Below are 23,382 nucleotides of genomic sequence, written 5' to 3'. Positions count from 1 at the left end.
ATACGGTTCAGTGGAGAAGGTTCTTAGTGGAAGAATGCTTAGTTCATTCATATTTTTGCTTGTCTGAATTTCGGCTTCACACTTCTCAAGCTTTTCTTTCAAATCAGCAGCCTCCTACAAGCAAAGAAATAGACATAAAATGTGATTATATGTACATTTCCACACACGAGATAAATTTTGGGCCAATATCTACCCAGTAACCACAAATAAAATGAAACAGCAACCCCATGCCGTTGAAGCACTAATCGTCTTCAAGCACAACATATAATAATATACTTCAAAAATAACAGCCAACAGAAACATTCAAATTAGTTACTATTCTGTTCAAACAACAGCCTGCTCAATACAAAAGAATAAAATACCTTTTCAAACTGCTTTCTAACAGAAAATTCCTTCTCGAGTCTGTCTTTGTAATCATCTTCAACTTGCTTTAGGTGCGACTGCTTAAACACATGCATTACCAAAAAGTATTCAAGAACTCGATCTCTAATATGATAAATTCCACGCACTAGAAAAGAGTGTAATAGAAAGCAATCTTCACCTCCATCGCTTTTATAGCACCCTCTAGGTCCGCTGCTTTTCTTGACAATTCCTCGGAACTCTCTTTGTAAAGCTCGTTCAGCTTATTGACCTATTAGCATTATACATTCAAAAATATAAAAATTCAAATTCCACTAATGTGCCACACAAAAAGTAGACAGATAGTCATGCCGCTATATCCAAATGCCTAAGCAAATTATAGCAGTATTTGAAAGGGAAAAAATTGGGTTTATATTTTGGAAAGGGTTCATGTATGCCATATCACTCACAGTTGAAAGTTCAGTAGATAATTGCTCTTCGTTGGTTGCAGCAGCATCTTTAGCTGATATTAATTCCTACAAGTGTATAAAAGCTCGATCAGAGGGTTTCCGATGAAAGGAATCATACATCACATTTCAAGAGAAAAAGAATGGAATTTTGTCAACCTCTTGCGTAGATTTAAGTTTCATTTCAAGCTCCCTTACTCTATCCTTATTCCATTGCAGAGATTTAGAGCATTCACTCAACTGTCTTTCAACCTGAGAGTGAGGACAAAAGATCAAATTACAATCAAACAAAAAAATAAAAACAAATTAAAAGTACACTACACAGTACATAGTAGTTTTAAAATATAATATTAAACTCACATCTGCGAGTTTAGAAGATATGTCGGTTTCTGATTCTGAATGTTTTCTGCGCAGCTCTAAGAAACTGTTAGTTTTAGCAGTCAACTCTTCATTAAGCCAAGCATTCTGCCGCTCAACAATCTCCTTTTCCTGTTTACATGCATTAAATGGCTGTAGTGAGATAAAAATGGAAATGTTGGGTGTTCACTCAAGACAAAAGGAGTAAATGCACAACACATAACACAAACAGAAGTTAACAACAAAGCAGACCAGCTCATTTAAAATGTCCATTATTAAATTACATCGCAGTAATCCATTTAGAAGTTAGTCATTTACATGGAAAAAAACAAGAGTCAGCTAAGGAATTAAGTAGTACTTATGTACCCCTCAGGCAGTATATAATGGTGAATTAAAGAAAAATTATAATGAACCTGCTCAAGGCGAGTGCAAGCAGCCCGGCATCTTCCCATTTCTGCCTCAAGTTCACTAAGGCGTGCTTCCTTATGGGAAGCATTTTCTGTCGAATGAACCTTCAATAACACCATTGAAACACAAGCATCAATACAAAAGCATTCACCAAAAAAAAAAAAGCTACAACACCAAAAAGCAGAGAAACTCACAATCTTATCGAGATAGCTTCTGATGGTTGTGTTCTTCTCACTAAGCTCCAAATCCTTCTGTTCATTCAACTCAATCAACTGCCTTTTTGACTTGTGCAGCTCGCTCACCTCCGTTCTTAACCGCTCTATCTCTCTATCCTTCTCAACCTAAAAAACCATAACCAAATCAAATCAAAATGGAAACAACTAGCAACACACAACTCTACACATGAATGCGGCCAATTGCAAAGATTCTAAACCTTTGACCAATTTGAACAAACTTGTCCTAATGCTCTTTCGGTAAAATACATATAAAAAGAACAGTCTATAATACAAATATAAGTTGACATTATAAGACATCTAAGCTATGAAGCCCGACACGGCATTGACACTGACACGTCGACACCAAGTCGACACCGGTAATAACTTTAAAAAATTAATAAATTGAATGTAATTACAAGTGTTAGAATGAGTATCCGACACCATGGACGCACGTTTCTCCGGAGGTGACGGTACTACATAGAATCTAAGCTCCTAGAACATTACCATAAATGAAAAATCAAAAGCCTTCATTTGAATATAGAAGCTCAAAAAACTAGAAACTAGTAAAAACAGTAACTGATAACTACAATTATGCCACGATTAACTACAATTTCCAAGTGCAATGCTTCGTCAACAGTAATTAACAACAGGCAACAAGAGAAATAGTTTCAATTCAAAACGCACCAATTGCAATTGAAATTGGTGATTCTTCGCTTGTGCATCAGAGAGGTCCCGAAGATGTTGATCAAGGGAAGATTGGAGGTTAGAAGCATGCGATTCGAGCTTGGAGAACTCGGCAGAGAGGGAGAGATACTTCTGCTCAACGAGAGAGCAATTCTGTTCGGCGTTGATGTCGGAGGCATCAGCTTTGGCGCGGACGGTGTCGAGTTCGTTGAGGAGGCCGCGGATGAAGGTGTCGGCTTTTGCGGCTACGGCGGTGGTGTCGCCGGAGAGGCGGGAGAACTCTTCGTCGGAGAGGAAGAGCGGCATATCGACGATGCCCTAATCGGAGAATTGGTCAGAAATAGTGAATGAGAGAGTGTGTGGGGAAATTAGAGGAACGGGGGAAGTAGTGAGAATTTGAAGAGGAAGCGAAATGAAGGGATTCTGCATAGGAGGAAATTATTTGTGCGTTTTTGTCGATTTTGCAGTCGTTTTTGTTAATGGGCTTCAGGCCCACTTTAATTTCAGATTTTGAAAAGGGAAGGGAATTTTTTTTCCCACCTCTATAAGTTCTTCCTAACCTCGGGCGAAAAGTTTAAAATGTCTTTAGTTTTTAAAGATGTATCTTCGGACACATTATCTACAATATAAGAAAGTTTATGGGTCTGGAAATACCAAAATTACCCTGCTGTTTCATTAGCATGCCACGTAGATACCTTCTTAAGCAATCACACCTTTTTTTCTATCTACCAAATACCCTGCTGACTCAGCCCTCTACAATCTTTTATTTTTGAAATGTTACGGTTTCTGGTTTTTACAATGCCTTCTCTCTATTGCTACATCATCTCTTTCCGTTTCTCTTCTTTCATATTGTTTCAATCTTTCTATTTCTCTTTCTCTCTCTTCTCTTTCTATCCGACGACTGAGTCTTCTTCCTCAACCTTCCCTTCTCTTCTTCTTCCTCATCCTCAACTTTCCCCCTTCTTTTTCTTCCTCACCTTCATTCTGTAACAACATCACCACCATCCTCTTCTAACTCTTTTGTGATTTATTTTCCAGGTTATAGACTGGATCGAGTTTTACCGGTGAGTTTTTAAGCTAAAAAGGTATGGGTTTTGTTTGGTTTTCTTATAAACTTAGGGTTTTGATTCTGTAGTTAGGGTTTTTGTGGTTTATTTGATGATTTTGTGGTTTATTTTTCAGGTTATAGGCTGGATCGGGTTTTACCGGTGAGTTTTGAAGCTAACAATGTATTGGTTCTATTTGGTTTTCTTATAAACTTAGGATTTTGATTTTGTAGTTAGGGTTCTTATAAACTTAAGGTTTTGATTTTGTAGTTAGGATTTTTGTGGTTGATTTGATGATTTTGTGGTTTTTTTTCAGGTTATAAACTGGATCGAGTTTTACCGGTGAGTTTTGAAGGTGACAAGATATGGGTTCTTTTTGGTTTTCTCTGGGAAACATGTTCTAGTTTTTGCTGTATCGTTATTTCACAAGTTTTTCACAACTTGATTGTCACAATTTTGCCTGAATTTGTTGATATAATGATAATATTAACCCCTTTGAAGCTGGTGATGAGACTAATTTGGAGTATTTCTCACTTAAAACAGATTGCAGTCTCTTCTGTGTTCAGTTCAATCACAAAATTCTTGATATGTCATGCAATATTAATCTTACATAAATGTTTTATTTAATATATAAGAAACAAAATATTTTGTGATCACTCATTGAGGTGCCAAACAAAAGAAATTGCATTTGCGGGACAATGATTTTGTCTACTTTTATGCAGCATGTTTTGGCGACTCTATAAGCATTCGTGAGACAATGATTTTGTGGGATTTCCTTGCAGTGTCTGGGATTTACTCTTTGAGTAATTACTTTTTATTATGTTAGCATATTCACTAATATTATTTAATATTATTATTATTTTCCTTTAATGGCCATTGTTCGCAAAAGTTAACCTTTAAAGTTTACCTTTGGTATACATGTTCTTGACTCTTTTTATGATTATGCAGCTACGTTTTGGAAGGTAAAGAGTTGGAATTTTACATGAAAAAGATTCATTAGAAAAAGGGAAAGGGTGTTGCTCGATAACTTTCCAAACTATTATTTTGCCTTATTTTACATGAATTTTATTTTGTCTTATTATTAGGAGCACTTATTATGAACACTTATTCACTTTTCTTCTTATCAGTGTACTATTTAAGAAGCTGCTTAGATTATTAAGAAAAGATAAGGGTTAATAACAATTGGGACAAATGAAGGTTAGTTAGAGTTTATTTTCTGAAATGGTTAACTCTTAGTTTAATTTACTTTTTGAAGTGTTTTGGCGGTGTATGCGAACTGTCTTAAATTTGAATGCGATATGGTGATTTGTCTTTGAATTGTCAACTATTACGAGGGTTCGGTATATTTTCTGGTTTGGATGCTTTTGGTTATGAATGGCATTGAAGTTGGTTTAGAGTGGAATGTGTAAGAAATGTGAATTATGGACCTGTCATGGTTTTCTTTTGAATGTATGATGGCTGTAATATTGTTTTGAATTGTTAGGAATCGTTGGCAGCATTTTGAATGTATGATGGGAGCATTTTGGGTGGTAGGCACTAAAAGCTAAAGTGAATATATTTTCTTTTTTCTCTATGAATTATGATATTGTGATGACTCACAGTAAAAAGTTTGGTTGGTAGGGTGGCTTTGACATGATTCGCAGCGGAAGGGACAAGATTGAAACTACAAAACAGGTTGGCCAGTTTATAAGTTCTTTAAGATGTTCGAAGAGACAAATATGAAAAGCTTCATCAATGATGCACCAAAGGAGAAATATCTGACTCTATTAAGGATTTTTTCGCCAACCTCAGATATGCAGATATTTTTATTACATATAAAGTTAGAAAGCATCACATATCTCTGACTCTAGAAGAATTTTTCGAGATCTATAATCTTCCTTGGTCTTGATACCTCTATAGCGAATTAGATCAAGATGAATATTTTTTTGTTACCACTTCTCATTCCTTCCTTATAGATCCAAATAGTGTATTCCTTCTCCTTTCATTGTAGGCAGTTTGTACACAACAATCGTCTAATACACTATAGGGTGAACCACATTCCCTTCCTAAGAAAATATAACATGGGACAATTGTCAAAAGTTGATGTGTCGTAAATTGGTTATTGGCCAACAAAGTTGAGAAAATTGGTCCAGCACGGTTATCTATCACATGATGAGAGGTAAGAGTAAGGGGATTATGTAGTTACTATATGGTCACTTGATAACGAATGTCTTGGATCATATTGACTTCAATGTTAAAGATGAGGAGTCTTAGGAAAACTTTGCAAGGATATAAGTAGTTGCATTGGGGCAAATGTGGATTGAGATCAACATTGGAGTGTTGTCTGAAAAGCCTCCCAAAGTCATAGGGGTCACTCAAAGTTAACTAGCACCACAACAAGCACATCGGCAAGCATGACCTTTACCTCTAGAGGGTTTTGATTACTAAATCCTTCAGACTTCTCGACCAAAGATCTCCACCAAACTCTCATCAAAGAACAAAAAAGATCCAACAATAAGATAAACTTTCTTATGTGTTAGCTCGCTCTTATGCCACTGCCATCATATTTGTTTAGTGATGATGATAAGGACACGAAGTATTCTTCACTTATTTTCCTGCTTGTTTTCTATTTACGTGTTGCTTGTTTTTATTTCCTTGCATATTTTTTCATTGTAATCATTCTTCCTTTAATTAATGATGTTTTCAAGTGTTTTTTAACGCATCCTTTGAATAAATCCTTTATCAATCTTGTTTATCTCCTTATTTTAATTTATTGATCTATGTGCTTGGGATGAGTATACTCCTAGGAGGAGTGGGGTATATTCTCTATATTTGTTAAGAAGAATATAACCATTCAAATTCTTTACCTTTGTTTCTCTTCTTGTCCACCTCCATAAAAGATGTGTTGTCGTCATCAAAAAGGGGATGATATAGATCTATGAGCTTGTAGGTTCAATGTCTATAATAGTCAGATGCTCTTAGTGGTTTTGATGATGAAAAATATTATTACATATGATTGGAAAGATTTTATAGGCAACAAGTGAACCAAGATGTTTTACCAAGTCTTTTTAATGTATTATGGACACTTTAGTAGAAAGTAACATATTAATTATAATGTCCTATGTTGTGAGAGACATCCTGTCTTGCTCTGGGTTGCTTCACTCGCAAGACCGCTTGAAGTAAATCTCGCGCATATTTGATTGTTTCTTTTTATATACAATTTAGAATCTTGATTGAGTTTGCACATTTTTGGATTAAGGAAAAACTTTATCTAAATCAGACTTATCAAGATTGATTTTGCATTTTTAAGAGATTTATATTCATTCAAGACTCTATCAATCAGAATTTACAATAAACCATTATTAAAGATTGATCACTTGCGCTTTTAAAGGTTTAAAATTCATAAAGATCTAAACCCTACTGGGCTTTCGAGCTGGAATTGTGTTGTTATTTAAGGAGGCATTCTCTGTTGTAAAGACTCAAAGCTAACACTACTAAGTTTGGCGTGTTAATTTGTTTTGAGTCGTGAATTTTTTTTTTTTTGCAATACTCTATTCATGCGCCATAATCCTGAGTTAGGAGAAAAGAGTATTTGAGTTGTAATATTCTTCCATTATTCATATACTTTTGTAACTATCCAAACACTTGCGATAATGTTTGAGTAAAAGTGAGAGGGGTCTCAAATTCAGGGGGAGTCGGGATCGAAGTTCACGAGTAGTATTAGAAAAATAGACATTGAACTAGGAGAGTTCAAATCAGACCAATTTATACTTCTGACTATTAAGATTGAATTTACTTTCATTGGGCTAACATTCTCCAGACATAGGTAATTTTTCACCGAAATGTGTTACCAATTTTCGTGCTATCTATATTTTCCCCTTATGCTACTAGTTACACATTATACTTGTTATACACATTGTTTCAACATTGTGTCCAGCATTTTGTTATCCATATAACAGAATTTCAAAAATACTATGATGTGAAGTCTTCATCTGAAGTGATGATCAAAATCAAGATGTTTTGCTTGCGGGGTCAAAATGTTAAAGCCAATATCTCTTAGGAGAACACCTAATGTCAAGCGGTATTTGATGGAATCCCTGATAATCTCTAGTCAAGCAACCTCTGATGATGATGTCGATTATGAAGTGTTGAATCAAGCAAGGGATCTTGAAGCTGCAAAAGTTGTGATAGATATGAAGTATGAAAGCTCGTCTGGTTTGAGTACGAGTGATCAGAGTATTGTAAAGATATTACAATAATTCTTAAATTACTAAGGCAATACACACACTCACTTAAAAGCGTTTTAACCTCTCTATTTTTGCTAAAACACCTTAAAGCCTATAGAGAAACAATCAAGGTGCTTGCGGGATTGATCAAGGATGTTCTTGATCATTTAGGAAGCTTTTATACACAGCCGAATTGTTTAGGGTCCTTAATAAATCAATTAGAGCAACGCTTAAATCTTTTTAATTGATTAAGAACACTCGTAATTGATTATGACACTAAGTCTTGGAGGTTTTTTCTTTTGGGAATTATGGTTTATGTATTTGGAAGCTCATTTGACATTTAGGTAGGTGGTTGGATGTTATCTTTCATTCTCATAGATGACGCCAATGATCCTTTTAGAAAGGAAACACTTAATTAATTATGAATTTAGTCAAGTACAAATATCTTCAGGAGTAGGGATCCTCCATAGTCCGTCACTTTGAGCGGGATGGGGATAGTAGATGTAGACACTCCAATGCTCAAACTAGTGACTACTGGATGTGAGATTTATTTAGGTTAGAAATTTGTGTGTACCTTATTAAACGTTAGTGGTCCTTTGCATAAGGATTTTTCTAGGGTTTTAGGAGATTTAGAATCCTCAGATGACCAAACGTCGTCTAATTAGACATATGTTAGAGTATAATATGTTATGCTATTTGGCAACTATCCTTCGATCATTTACTCAAATCAAATGCTTTCCTAAGACATATGTCATAGTTAATTCGTTTAAACTTGTTCCTCGTAATACAATGAGTGCATTATTTTGTCCTTTAATACCGTCTAACGTCATTAGGATATAGTACAAACACCTCTTGATTTATTGGGCTTCATATCTTTGGATTTCATTTCGATTCTCTTTCTCTGGACGTCATAATGACTAGGCAGGAATAGTAATGTTAACTTTCTAATAGTTATAGTTAATATATAGTGGAAGCTTTTTATAGTAACATGTAAATGTTTTTATTTAAAAAAGTATTATCTTTTTTGTTGAGTTATTTTGTAGCGCATCTAAAGCAATAAAATTGAACTATTCAATCAAATAAATTAAGAGAAACTCTTAATCTATTCCTTGGGTTTTTTAGCTACCATGCGCATTGTCAAAAATGCCCTCTTCTTTCGGAGGTGTATCTTCAAAAACACTTTTTTTCTTCACAGTTCATTTGTTTCGTAGGTGCGTCTACGAAATGTTTCTAGTTATGCACCTCCGAAATAATTTGATGTTAAACTCGCGCCAGACTCTTCTCCTCCCTCACTCTCACACTTTCCATTTTCTCTACTCTCTCAATCTCCCTCAACCTCAAAAATCAAACTTCCACCAAAATTCAGTTCGACATAGAACATCAACATCAACGATCAACACACTCTAACTCGCTCAAAGATCAATTTAATCGGTAAGTTTTTGAGTTTCCGAAGTATTTTCGAGTATTTCCCGTAATAGAGTTAGAATACAATTTTAGGTGTAGAAATCATTAGATAGTTTTAGAAACATAGTTTAGAGACAATGTAAGTATTATTAGATGTGTAAAATGGACGATCAAGTCACCAGAAATGAGTTTTTCAATGGCTGAAACAGTAACAGACGCCATTGTTGCGTTTTGAAGCTTCAGAACGTTCAATAGGTATATCTACGGAACAAATGAAACGTTAGGTAGTTCTGTAGATGCAGCTCTGGAACAAATCTAGTTTTTAGAATGCAGGGTGCTTCTGTAGATATATCTACGGAAGCTTTCCATATTTGCACCTACGGAGTTAAAATTGATTTTTTTTTCTTTTGTTTTTATAAGTTAATTGTATCTAATTTGACTTTATTTGTAATACAATGCATACATTATGGCTGACCAGACAGACCGAATTATATATGGTAGGATTGCACAATATGCCTCCGAGTGACGTGCAGGGGCGGAGCCAGGAAAATTAGAATATGGGGGCGGAAAAATTATATATTTTATTATGTTAATTTAAAATAATACTTATAAAATATTTGCATAATATTTATATTTGTGACACATAATTGAATATAATGTATAATTTTTTAATATTATTTAATAATATACATACTAATTAAATTAAATTTAAAATAAAATATATAAGTTTTAAATGTAAGGTATGTATTATTTTTAAAATTAAACATCATTATTAGTATAATAGTAGTTTTTTAGACTCTAATTGTAATGACAATTGTCGCACGCTCGCGAAAAAGAACAGAGTCGACACTAATATATTTATCCCATAATGGAAAGGAATATCAGGAAACCTAGCAAAGAATAAGAACGAGGTCTTGCGACCAGAGAATCTAGGTACGGGAGTCGGTTACGCAAGGGGAAGGTATTAGCACCCCTCACGCCCATCGTACTCGATGGTATCCACCTATGTTTGTTTCTATCTAAAGGGTGTGTACTATTTCTAAGTCTAATGTGAATGCATGCAAAAGAAATACGGGGGAAAAATGAATTATTTACAATTGTGCTCGCTCAGGCCCCGCGACCCAATGCCTACGTATCCTTTTCAGGAATCAGAGCGCCGTAGTTCGGCTCAAGATTTTCTGTTTGTTTTTTGTGTTTTTTAGTTGGGCGGAGTTAACGTTCGCGCTCTTGCATAAGGGATCGACCTACGATGCGTTCGAGAGGAAATAACATTGCCCTTAGAAAGAAGAAAAAGAGAGATTGGTTTGTGTCTTTTAGGGTAATTCCATGATGACAAAACCCACTACAAGGCTTCGCATCACTTCCTTACTTTGTTTTAAGTCTGACCATTTATTAGTTTTTTTTAGTGTTTTTGTTTGGTGTTTTTTAAGGGAATTTATTTGTGACTTAGATCATACAAAAAGAGTTTTTTTTTTAATATTTAGAGAACGCACATCAAGGCCTACACCTCAATCGTTTCTCTAAATAGCGGCTAAGAAATACACCGAGGCCTACACCTCAATCATTTCTTTTCCGCTAAGTAGAAAATAAATACACCGGGGCCTACGCCCCAATCATTTCTTTCCTACTATGGAAAATAGTAGCGGTATGATCCTTGTCGATATTTATTAGATTTTTTAAGGTTGAAAAAAGAAAAAGAAATGAAAGAGGGGGAGACTAACCTAATTAAGTCTAGCCTAACGATTGTTGTTTTGTGAAAGTCTAAATCTAGTGTTAACATACTAATGTGATCGATTCTAAAAGGAGCATATGAATGATATTAACAAGGTGGGCCAAAAAATGGCCAAAAGCTAAGTAACAAAATCACACGACAATTACGCGAAAATAACATGGAAATGATACAAAAAGAATTCAAACACTAGTACAAAATTAACCTAAAAATACTACTATTTTTATGAGTTTCTTAATGTGGGAAATCCCTAAAAGAAATTGGAAATTAAACTCTAAAAAAAACCTAAAGTCTACCAAGAAGAATCATGATTTTAGTTTTAGGGTTAATACTACTAGGGGTGTTCGCGGTGCGGTTTGGGCGGTTTTGACGAAAAAAATCATCCGAACCGCAAGAGAAAAAATCATGCGGTTTGGTTTGGTTCGGTTGGCTTTTAAAAAAATCCGAACCAAACCAAACCAAACCAATGCGGTTTGGCTCGGTTCGGTTGGTTCGGTTTTTTATAAATATTTTATTGAACCATACATATACATATAGATGACAACATAACTTTGTAATTAGACATTCATACACTATCAAATAACAACAAAGCTCGTCATATTTTGACAATAACTTTCTATTTAATTTGTAAAAATTAAATTAGACAAAAATGGAATAATAAACATAAAATAATAGTATAAAACAATATAAAAATTATTAGAATGAAAAAAAATAGAAGAGACGAGAGATTAGTGAAGGTGAAAAAGAAAAAACAAAAGAGTTGAATGATTAGAGAAGAAGATGTGCGATAAAAACGAAACTGAAATAGAGAACATTTGCATAGAAATGAGAAAGTGAAAAAGAAAGAATATAAGAGAGTAGAAATTATAGAAAAAGAGGGAAGATGTATGTGGCAAAGAAGGCGCGATAATGCTATTAGAGATTTGAGAAGATCGGGACTAAAATCATGTGTGTAAGGATGAGAAAATTATTCGTAATCATAAGGGTAAAGTATTATAAATTTAAGTTTGGGTTAGATGTGAGTTAAGTAAAAGTTAGGTTGTAACATAATGCGGTTTGATTCGGTTTGTTTCGGTTTACAAAAACCAAACCGCAAACCAAACCGAACCGTGCGGTTTTGTTAAAAGATGACCCAAACTAATCCGAACCAAATGCGGTTTTTTGCAGTTTCGGTTTGGTTTGGTTTGGTTTGCGGTTTTCTATTGGGTTGGTTTGGTTTTGATCACCCCTAAATACTACTTTACCCCCTGTCATATAGGCGAGATTCGGTTTACCCCCCTCTAAAAAAAAAACTTATTGGACAAACCTTGCAAAATAAAGATTCCATCAAATTTGACCCTGATCAATTTTTTTGACCAAAATTCTTAGAATCTTGCCTACATGGTATTTTTGGTAGTGCTGACTGTACAGCACATAAGCAATGTGGCACAGTCAGCACTGCCACGTGGAATTTAATTTTTTTTAATTTTTTTGTTTAAAATTTTTTTATTGATTTTTTTAAATTTTTTTTGTTGATTTTTTTTAAATTTTTTTTATAAAAAAAATTTAATATTTTTTTTACGTTTTTAAAAAATATTTGACAGTACCTGCGGATTTACATACGAATTTGACAATACCCGCGGATTTACCTACGGATTTAAAAATACCTGCGGATTCACCTATGGATTTGACAATACCTGCAGATTTACCTACAAATTTGACAATACCTGGGGATTTACCTTTAAAAATACCTGCGAATTTGACAATACGTGCGGATTTACCTGCGAATTTACTTGCGAATTTACCTACGAATTTGACACTACCTGCGGATTTACCTACGGATTTGACTAGGGGTGGCAAAACGGGCCCGGTCCGCGGGGAAAGCCCGTTTTACCCGCACTTTTTCGCGGGGCGGGGCAAGGTTTTAGGCCCGCTCTCTTTAATGTGCCCGCCCCGCCCCATTTTTTTGTGGGCTTTTGCGGGTATTTGTTTTTTTATAGAATTTTACTATTTTTAGGCCTAAAAAGCCGAATGCCCGCGGGCTTTCCCCGCCCCGCCCTCATTTTTTTGCGGGGCGGGGCAAGGTTTTAGGCCCACACTCTTAAAAAAGCCCGCCCCACCCCGCCCCGTTTTTTCGCGGGCTTTTGCGGGGCGGGCCTAAACGGGGCGGGCATGCCCGTTTGCCACCCCTAGATTTGACAATACCTGCGGATTTACATACGGATTTACTTCGGATTCACCTACGAATTTAAAATTACCTACGGATTTACCTTTAAAAATACATGCGGATTTACCTGCGAATTTGACAATACCTGCGGATTTACCTACGGATTTGACAATACCTGCGAATTGACCTACGGATTTGAAAATACCTGCGAATTTATATATAATAAAAATAAAATTTAAATAATAATTAAAAAAAATTGGAAAAAAATATTAAATTTTAAATTGGAAAAAAATTGGATTTTTTTTTTTAAAAACGTAAAAAAAATATTAAAATTTTTTTAAAAAATTTTTTTAAAAAAGTTAAAAAAAATTTTAAAAAAAATAAATTCCACGTGACAGTGCTGACTGTGCCACATTGCTATTGTGCTGTACAGTCAGCACTACCAAAAATGCCATGTAGGCAAGATTCTAAGAATCTTGGCCAAAAAATTTGATCAGGGTCAAATTTGATGGAATATTTATTTTGCAAGGTTTGTCCAATAAATTTTTTTTTTAGAGGGGGGTAAACCGAATCTCGCCTATATGGCAGGGGGGTAAAGTAGTATTAACCCTTAGTTTTATTATCTAAAAAATCTAGAAAATGAAATAAATCTAAAAAGAAAACTAAGGAAACAGGGGGTGTAAGCATGGAATCAGTGGTGTACTAGTAACTATGGTGCAGGCCCACGTATTGATGGCCCAAGGCTGTTTTTGTGAATCAGAAAAAGGGATAGGGGCGCACATGGGCCTCAGGGTGGTGAGATTAGCAAATCGTAGGCCCAGGGTTGATGGATCAGCATGCAGATTTTTATTTTAGATTTGATTATTTAGATTTTTTTTGTATTAACATTCTAATTAACATCAATCACTTACGAATAATCCTCATTCAATTTTTCTAACCTCAAATTAATTTCAATTAAACCTAATTAACAATTAACAATTACTGTGACATAACAAAAAGGGATTAGGGTTACAAACTTGTGGCCATTCAACTTGATCTCTCCCTTTTTCAATCGGCAACGGCGGTGCCTCCCTCTCTTCACGACGGCGATCGGAGTTCCCTTCTTCGAATGAACCAGCAGCGGACTCCCCTTCGATCTCTTCTGATAAGCTCGAGTACACCACTCTCTAAGCCGAACACACGCTTTTCTCCGTCTCCGATCGTCTTTCACATATCTCACTATCTCTTCGATTCGTATCTCTCAGAGTTTCAACTCACAATTCTTCTCTTACTCTTAAATCCATCTCACAATCGCTCTCAAGCTAAACATCCATGGCCCGAAGGGAAAGATTGAATGCAAGGTTACCGATCGGACAAAAACGTCCGATGCTTCTTTTAACAATGGAGTGCGATGAAGACGCAGAATAAACACGGAGAAACAAATGAAGGACACTCTGGTTTCAGGTGATAACACGCATTCAACTTCTGTAATGCTTCTTCTACCCCCTTCTTCTATGCTCTATTCGTTTTTTGATTTCATCTTCTTCTTCTTTGAGTCTTGTGCGTGATGAGTTGTATTGTTGCGGTGAGATGAGTGTTGAGAGCAATTGAAAGTGACGATGATGAGAGTTACAGTGGCTAAGCTCAACCGATCAGAACTCCGACGAGGAGCTCTGATGGCTACTGAATCATGAGCGTATAGTAGAGTTTGAGATTGAGGGGATTCTGAGATGGCAGAATGAGGTGAGAGAGATTGAAGATGAGTGTGTGTAGATTGAGGAAGATGATGATGGAGATGAATGAGAGGTGATGAGAGAATGGAGAAGGTGATGGTTAAGGGTAGAAATAAGCGTGGGAACCTGAGAATTGGAGGGAGAGATTGTTTATATAGGCTGAGAGTGAGAGGAGAGTCCAGTTACAGAGGGAGAGTGATTGAGAGCTGTTGGATTGATTTTCAGTTAGGAGAATTTTAGGGTGAGGATTGATTCAGTTAGAGGCTGATTGAGGTAGTTAAAAAGTTTGTTACTTCTGTTAGGCAGTTATGAAGTAGTTAGATATTGGTTATGAAAGTTAGTCATGGGTGTTGGAATCAGTTACAAACTGTTAGAGATTAGTTAGTTAGGTTTCACTTGAAGTTTATGAAAGTTAGTCTTGTGATTTTCTGTTAATAGGTTAGTTGTCTATTCTGAAGTGTTGTGTTTGAAATATGACTGGAACTGTTTTCTTTTGGTTACATGCAGGTGGATATGTTTCGGTTTGAATGTGTGTAACATGTATTTCGGTGGATGGACTGATACATGACTGAATTGTGTATTTTGGCAGCTTGAATCACATGGTTTGGATTAGGAAGTAGCAAGGCTGTTTGGCATAGTCAGAATAAGTTTGGCCCAAGACTAAGGATAAAGCTTGAAGATCAGGAGCAAGTCACCATAGGTTTAGGGGTTTTAGAATTTGATCATCATGTGTTCATTTTTTGTATGATTTTTGTAATTGATTTGTAATGGGCTGGGCCGAATTGAGCTCTTGTAGTGAAAGAGAACTTTTGAATATTCTTGTAATCTTATAAATATTCCCTTATGAAGGACTTTGAATCCAATGAGTCCTTGAATGTATCTCTTGACTTTGTGGGCATCTCAACAATGTTTCTTCCGATTTTACCTCTAGATCTCAATGACATGAAGAATGAATGAAACTTGGATAATACTTGAATGAGTTTGAATCGCATGTTTGAACTTTTCTTCAAGTAATAAAGCTTTTGCAAATATTCTAAATTCCTCCCACTTTATCTCCCAATCTTGTGTGCTTGAGAACTTTGATTCATTTGAAAAACGTAAACACAAGTTCAACTTCAAAGTGTTAACGAATCCAAATTCGACTTCACTTTCTCAAAGAAACCTTGACTTCAATTCAATCTTCTAATCCATATCAAACTTGCATGACACGCGCCAAGTAACTGAAAGAATAGAACTTAAATTCCATCTTCAATTAATGGGCCTCCATGAGCATATACCCAAAACTTCTAATTATTTTATTTGAGAGGCAGCTTCATGACTTGATTTGCTTGAGAAAGAATCAAAGCATTAATTCCAAGCAAACTTATCTGAACCCTTGATGGATCACCTAAATACTTGATTTTTTAAAAAGCTCTGATGAAGGTGCTATTGTAGTCTGACAACCTTGAATAATGAGTAGGAATTTTAAACAATAAGGAATTCTAACTACCACCATGCTTGATCCCCCTGCCAAGTTATGGATTAATGAATGCATGAGTTATGCTAACACCCTAATGGATGTATGCAGATGGAATGAGAACATAACGCCCTAATGGGGTATGACAACAATAATTATAAAAGATACTACATAAGTAAAAGATCTAAAGTTCTCTTGACCAAAAAAAAATTATATCTAAAGTTTAAATTCGATTTAAGAGTACTTAATTAATATCTATTGAGTTTTGACTAAGAATTCAAATAAGCATTTAATACAAAAGTTGATATCAATTTCACGACACCCAATCCTAGTATGTTATCATTGATTTTAATTCTAATTAGCACGTACTTCAATGTTAAATTACATATTTAAAAATTGAATTACTTATAGTATTTTATAAGTGTAATGATAATTTATATGTCAAAATTAGAAGTAACATTACATGTATGATGTATTAGTAGTACTACTACATGTATGTGTGGGAGATTAGTGGGGGCATAGGCCCACATGATTCAATGAGTTGCTCCGTCCCTGGTGACGTGTACGAATGCAGATAGTCTCACACTCTCACAGGTGATAGATGGCACCTCCGTTTTAGTAGATGTAGCTAACACCTCCGTTCCATCAGAGGTGACAGATGGGGCTACGGCGTAGACTCACCCAGAGCATAGTGGACAAACGTCTTCCACTTATACTTCTTCATCCCGGAGGCGTCAGGATGATGGTGAGGGTACTTTACAGACGCCTTTCACTCGCAGACATTGTCAGGATACTTCTGCTCTTTCTGTGCCACCTCCGACCGATGCTGGATCTCCTGTGCCACCTCCTAATGGTGTGAACATATTGCACGAGGAGGCTGATGCGTCTGAGGGTTACCTAGGGGGTCATTCGGATTTACCCCTACTGACAGGGTACGTAGATCATACAGCTAGACATGTCTGGAATAGAGAGGTAAAATTTCTTAGACTTATTACTTTTTTGTCCTCAGTGGAAAATTATTATTTCTAACTTTGCTTGTTATTAACTGTTTTTCTTTGGAAATTTTCAGAATAGGGCTTCCCAGAAATTCTACAACCATGGGCGGAAGATTTTATCTCTGCAGCAGCCGTGGTTCCTAGATATTCTTCCTCGCTGTCGTGAGATACTTGAGATGGCGCGGGCAGGCATTGACGATGGTATTTTCCCTGAGGGAGGGGTCTGATCACAAGCGTATACTGGATGATATCATAAGGGTGGATTTTGTAATGTAGACATCGTGCCAGGACAGGTATGGCACTTGACGCTAGAGGTAGAGTAGCCAGCAGACGACGTGGTGGACACATAGGTGCCACGAGAGGCAGAGGACATGATGAGGATGTTGTTCGGCACATACTAGTGATCGTACTGATTATTTTGATGTATGTATTTTTATTACATTGATGTACTTTATTTTCATTATGTATATGACACTATTTGAATGATTTATACGATGTATTCTTTTGGTGTACTATATACCATTGACTTTACATTATACTACTTTGATGTACTATATTTTGATGTATTATTTTGTTGTTGCACAAAAAAATTGAAGTTTTGGAGTGAAATGTAATTGATTTAAAATATAACAGAATGTTTCGTAGGTATATCTACAGAACATTCTGTTTTTAAGACGTTTTGTAGATATATTTACAAAAGATTCTCTGAACTGAATTAATTTGTTTTTGTAAATAAAGCTCCGGAAAAAAACAAATTTTGAAAAAAAAAGTGCTTCCTAATATGTATCTCCGTAATCAGAGGACATAATTAAATTTCGTTAGATGCCTAAGAATTTTAAGGGGTGACTTGAGATATTCTTTTAAATTAAACACATCTATCAAGAACTAGTCAATCACAGTTTCAAGGTTGCATGGAGTATACAAACTTTGTATTATACATATCCATCTCCTAACAAATTGACAAATACTTCATCATGAAGATGAAGAAATTCATGAAATGTAGCAACTTTATATATATTGATATAAAAAAGTTGCGAAATTTTTGCATCCATGTCTCCTTCAAAAACAAAGGAATTAATATTCCTTATTTTTCTCTTGTAGTATGATGAAAGTTATTTTTATTAGTTTTTTATACTTACTTAACTTTAAAGTTAGAAAATGTCAGAAAAACAATCAAATTGAGGAAAGAAATAAGAAGCACAAAGACTCTGAGAGAGTCTGAGAGGCACATGGGCTTATCTAAATTTCTGCTGTTTTTGATTATTTTATCATAATCATTTGAATTGACAACTAACATGAAAGTTTTTTCTTTTCTTTTTGGTGTCTAGAGAACCGTTTAGATAGACTTGTATTAAAATAGTTTGTTGTGAGATGTATTAATATAAGACATCTTGACATTGTTTTAAATTCGTGTAACTAACTCCATTTAAAGAGAATAAGGATTAGACTTAGGTTGTTAAAGTTGTTATTGTAGGGTCAATAATTTGCTTATAACAAGCTATGAAACATAAATATCAACACAGAACGGACACGAAACGAATACTCCGATATCAATAAATATAAAAATATGGGTCATCGACACCTCTATGATAACATTATGTTTTAATCTATCAAGTATAGACATACACGGCACTGTCATTGATAAGTTAATATCGATTATAATTTAAAAAAATAAAAATAAAATGTAATTACAAGTGTCATCAATCTGACACCGACACAGACTTTCACACGTATTTTTCAACATTTCTTAGAGGCAGCATTACAAAAGTTTTAATAGATGTTCATAAAATATATAAGATATGTTAAAGTAAAAAAATATATTTTCTTTTGAAACATTTGTCTTTAATTGTCTGACACATGTTGTATGAGTGTTATACGAGTCTCAGATATTAATTTAAAGAGGGTCAAAACAAATAAAAAAAACTCATATAATTGGGAACTGTTAGGTTTTAAGTGTGTGCCGAAGTCGCACGTCAACTAGGAATTGAGAAAATGTTGAGTTTATAAAAGAGGGTGACTCATACCCCTATTGACTTAAGGTTTCAGATGGATATCTGATGTCAAGGGCCCTTTAAACCTTAAACATTTAGCATAACTTTTCTCGCTCCCTAGACTTCCCCAACTGAGACACTTGTATAACTTTTTCGATATTTGTCTGATTTTTGTAACACCTACCACACGAGTGTTATATAAGTGATGGAGAGTGACACAAAACATGCACCTCAACACACTTAAAAGTACCTCAACACACTTACTTACTTTTAAAGGTGTCTATAACACACCTAAGGTGTTTGTTATACATTTATAACTTACTGCCTATTTACTCTGTTACGCTTCTTGTTACTCTTTTGTTGAGAAAATTATTGTCACTGAAGTCAGTTATAAGTAAATTCTTATACATTTTACAACTAGTCCCTATGCATGTGTAACCAACCATGTTAAATGCTCTACTACAACAATAGCTACAATCATCAACTAGTATAAAACATATTCAATGTTCTTCTAACCAATTAGAACAAAGAAAGTGAAATGGCCACATGGGAGAAGATACTATAATTATATACTTATCTTAACAACTTTATAAAAATTTGAAAAAGTAATATATATATAGTTAGTAGTAGCAATCAAATATAGTACATAAGCACATGACAAATGAATTGAAGACCACTCAAAAGATCCACACCAACTCCAAAATATATTGGAAAAGTGTATAATATAATATCATATCATATTCACTCAAGCCAAAAAGTTAGAAGAATACAATAAAGATAAAATAACAACAACTTCATAAACAAAGCAAAGAGAAATGTTACATATTGGTCCCTACATATACCCTTCAACAAGTATCCCACACAGCCTGTTAAAGGAAACCAAATAATGCAAAGTCTTGATAGGTCACATGGTCTTTTGCAAAGCAAACTGACACCACACATGCCATTGTCTCCCATTTGCAATTGCATGTGCTGACTGTTCCCTATCACTCCCACCACTTATTAACGGATCTGGATTCTCTCATGCTCGCGGTCTCATCTCGATCGTTAATCTAAAATCAGATGGTTCATATTCGCTTTAAACGATTGAAATCGTTAATTTGAGATCAGATAGTAGAGATGAATGAAAATTGCGCGACACAGCTATTATATTGGTCTTAAATTTGAGATTAGACGATTCAGATTACACACAACAAAAATCAACATTAAACAATCTTCATACGTTTGAGATTGGAGAATATGTTACAGCAGAGTCTTTGGTGGCCTGTAAGACGGGCTATCGCATGTGATTCAAAAGTTGTCATGGTTAAATTATAACTAAAAAATAGTTTCATTAAATATTTATCACTGTTAAACCCTGACTAAATAACTAACATAAGACTTAAGAAAACTTTAAACGGTTCTGCGTGACAAGACTTAACAACGCGCTGAATCACCATCCAAAACCTTTTTCTTCTTGAATTATGCAAATGAAAAAGCTTTAGCACACTCAAACTTATAATTAAAATTCTCACACCAACTCACAAATCATCAAGAAAAAAAAACTTTTAAACCTAATCTAATACTATACACAACAATTAACATTGAAGTAAAAACTATAGTTAGCACATTGAATCACATTACATATGCTCTTAAGCATATATAACAATAACATTCAATTTCATGTCTTGAACTCTTGTAGGGTCAATGAATAATCTCTTATATAGCTTCCAAGAAAGTGCAGCATTGCAAGTGCCTATGGCAAGTGATTAAGTGGTCATTTGTTAGGCCAGCTGCCTGCATAAATGAATGAACCACGGTTGGACCAACAAACCTAAAACCTCTCCTAATCATGTCTTTGCTTATGCTTTCTGATTTTGATGTCTTCACTGGAATCTTGTGGCCAAATTTGTATTGAGTTGAGATTGGTTTTTGATTCACAAATCCCCATATGTATTTGTCAAATGAACCAAAGCTTTTCTTAACTTGTAGAATTTGGTTTGCATTGTCAACAACTCCTCTAACTTTGCTTATCTCAATGCCATATTCTGAACTAATTGATATCATTTGTTTATCAGTGAAGTTGGCCACAATTTCTGCATCAAATTCTGAAAATGCAGCCCTGTATACAAATTTAAAAATTATTATTAGTTCAATCAATAAAAAAAAAATAATAAAAAATGTTAACTTTGTTCATATGTAATTATGTACTATAGGGTTGAATTTGATCAAAATCAAACCTGAAATCTAGGCGTTTCTTCAAGGTTGAGGTCCAATCAGATCCAACTTGAGCACCACTTAGAATTAGAAGTTCAAACAACATCCTGAATTATGGACAATAACATTTGTCAGTCTTCATCATATTGTAAGCGTGTTCGATATCTGACATGTATTACTATCTGACACGATACTTCAGATTGAAGACGTGTTCGATATCTGACACGTGTCAGTGTTTGACACCAACAAAACACATATACATGTAATTACATCTAAATATTCAATTTTTTCAAACTATCATAATATGCGTGTTAGTCTGTGTTAGATGTCCGTGCCTAGCATGTGTATGTTCATGTAATTATATTAAAGGTGTGTCTGATATCTAACATGTGACAGTATTCGATATTGATATGACACATATACATGTAATTACATTTAAATATTTCGTTTTCTCAAACTATTGGTGTCGACGTGTCAGTGTATGTCAGATGTCAGTGTCTGTGATTTACGAGAGACCGGAGAAAAATAGGAGCTTACTTGTCATCATGAACTGGAACTCCCCATTCTTCATCATGATAAGCAATATAGATAGGATCTATTCATCAAAAGATACATAAATAATAACAATAAGATAAAGCAAAAAAAGTAATATAAGAATTTGTATCAAATTATTTACTATTAAATTACCTGAATTGGCTGTGATAAAGCTACACCTCTTCTCCTCTTCATTACTAGTCTTTAACTCAAGAGCACTAGAAGGATCAATAGGAAAAACTCTTTCGAATTTCGCCGACTTCGATCTTCCATAATGAGCAATCTTCATTTTCCTTTGAGCCTGTTGAAGTGCCATCTGTTCCCTTCTCCCTGCAGCTATACTCCCTGGAGAGTCAGTGATCAAAGAAGAAGAATAACTCAAAGAAGCTTCAACACCATAAGACCCTTCTTTGAAACTCTTGGACTTCTTCCTTTCCAAACATGGAGTTTTCATTGTGTTCTTTGGTATAACAAGCTTTTCACAGCTTGAGTTCATTCCATTGTTGTCATTTCCTCTCTTTGTAGCTAGGAATGGTCTGGTGGGAGAGATTGGTTTTGGAGAAATTGGTGGTGACAATGAAGTAGTAGTAGTGGTAGTAGTAGAAGTTTTGTTTGGATTTGGATTTGGAAGTGGGGGTGCAAAAAGTGATTTTGATGTTAATTTCTTCATGGAGTTTCTTCTTTCAAGATTTGGAACAACAACATGGTTGCATGTTGGTTGAAGTACTTGTCTTCCATTGATTCTAGAAATTACATGAGGAGGTGTTGTGGAAGATTCTATGACTATAGTTTCTTTAGCCTTAAAGCTACACATATTTTTTTGTGAGTAATGTGAAGAGAGAGAGGGGAGAGATTGTGAAGAGAGATTGGAGGGAGAGGGAAGAGAGGGATGTGAGGTTTTATAAAATGTAGGGAAGGTAGGGACAGGTAAGAGGGGAAGTTGTAACATGGGAAGGTGGGGATCTGCCATACAACCTCTTGTGAAGGGCATTACTTTTTGGAAACTAAACCACGAGGGATGATTCTATCATTTTTTGGACACTTTGGCAATGTGTCAAAAGGTGATGAATGTTATTAAATATTAGTTAATGAATGTGTTAATGAATTATTCATAATTAAAATTCTAATGATGTTTTAATTATGAGAACGAAATTCATGAGCATATCGAAATGAGACGACAAAATAGAGGTTTTGAATTTGAATTCAGTCGTAGGATTACAATTGTGTTTCATAATTCAGAAATGAGTCTTGTTATTATTATGATCTTTTCGGCTTGAGTGATTAGTTTCCGTGTTACATATTTTGGAAAAGAGTCTTGTTATTATTGTGATTTTTTCAGCTTCAGTGGTTAATTTCCACATTTGTGCATATAGGATATCTAATTCGTATTTAAAAAAATACAACAATACGAATTTGCAATGCATCATCACTGTAAATTTGATTCATACTGACGTAGAGAGATTAGCACCTAATAAGATTTGAATTTGAGACTTTGAAA

General features: G+C 34.9%; 2 protein-coding genes across 4 annotated transcripts in view; both read right to left on the bottom strand.

Moving 5' to 3' along the window:
• Positions 1-2,901, bottom strand: part of LOC131594671 (nuclear-pore anchor-like) — a 35,568-nt gene extending 32,667 nt beyond the window's left edge. For 2 of the 3 annotated variants that reach the window (XM_058866854.1, XM_058866855.1), the window contains exons 1-9: positions 2,471-2,900; positions 1,766-1,912; positions 1,577-1,675; positions 1,167-1,295; positions 966-1,058; positions 810-875; positions 542-631; positions 363-440; positions 5-114 (exon numbers count right to left, since the gene is read on the bottom strand). In XM_058866854.1, the coding sequence (XP_058722837.1) occupies positions 5-114; positions 363-440; positions 542-631; positions 810-875; positions 966-1,058; positions 1,167-1,295; positions 1,577-1,675; positions 1,766-1,912; positions 2,471-2,776 (1,118 nt within the window). In that variant the 5' untranslated portion in view covers positions 2,777-2,900. Of the gene's footprint in view, positions 1-4; positions 115-362; positions 441-541; positions 632-809; positions 876-965; positions 1,059-1,166; positions 1,296-1,576; positions 1,676-1,765; positions 1,913-2,470 lie in introns of all 3 variants that reach the window. The other variant, XM_058866856.1, reaches the window with a different exon arrangement.
• Positions 2,902-20,324: 17,423 nt separating this feature from the next.
• On the bottom strand, positions 20,325-22,820 carry LOC131599011 (uncharacterized). The gene is made up of 4 exons (XM_058871534.1): positions 22,038-22,820; positions 21,888-21,945; positions 21,374-21,457; positions 20,325-21,255 (listed from the first exon to the last, which is right to left on the bottom strand). Exons 1-4 carry the CDS (start codon positions 22,696-22,698, stop codon positions 20,853-20,855), a joined length of 1,206 nt encoding a protein of 401 aa, XP_058727517.1. The 5' UTR covers positions 22,699-22,820; the 3' UTR covers positions 20,325-20,852.
• Between the last annotated feature and the right edge of the window lie 562 nt (positions 22,821-23,382).

This window comes from Vicia villosa, linkage group LG4, assembly GCF_029867415.1.
Source record: "Vicia villosa cultivar HV-30 ecotype Madison, WI linkage group LG4, Vvil1.0, whole genome shotgun sequence".
In the NCBI taxonomy this organism is placed as follows: domain Eukaryota; kingdom Viridiplantae; phylum Streptophyta; class Magnoliopsida; order Fabales; family Fabaceae; genus Vicia; species Vicia villosa.
Note: the sequence above shows the minus strand (reverse complement) of the source record. Positions and strands in the feature narration are given on the sequence as shown.

Excerpts from the sequence above, each read along its gene's own strand:
- LOC131599011 (XM_058871534.1), bottom strand. The coding sequence starts at position 22,698 with ATGTGTAGCTTTAAGGCTAAAGAAACTATAGTCATAGAATCTTCCACA. Across the intron at positions 21,946-22,037 it reads CTTTATCACAGCCAATTCAG|ATCCTATCTATATTGCTTAT; the intron begins GTAATTTAATAG and ends TTTGATGAATAG. Across the intron at positions 21,458-21,887 it reads GTTCCAGTTCATGATGACAA|GATGTTGTTTGAACTTCTAA; the intron begins GTAAGCTCCTAT and ends TCCATAATTCAG.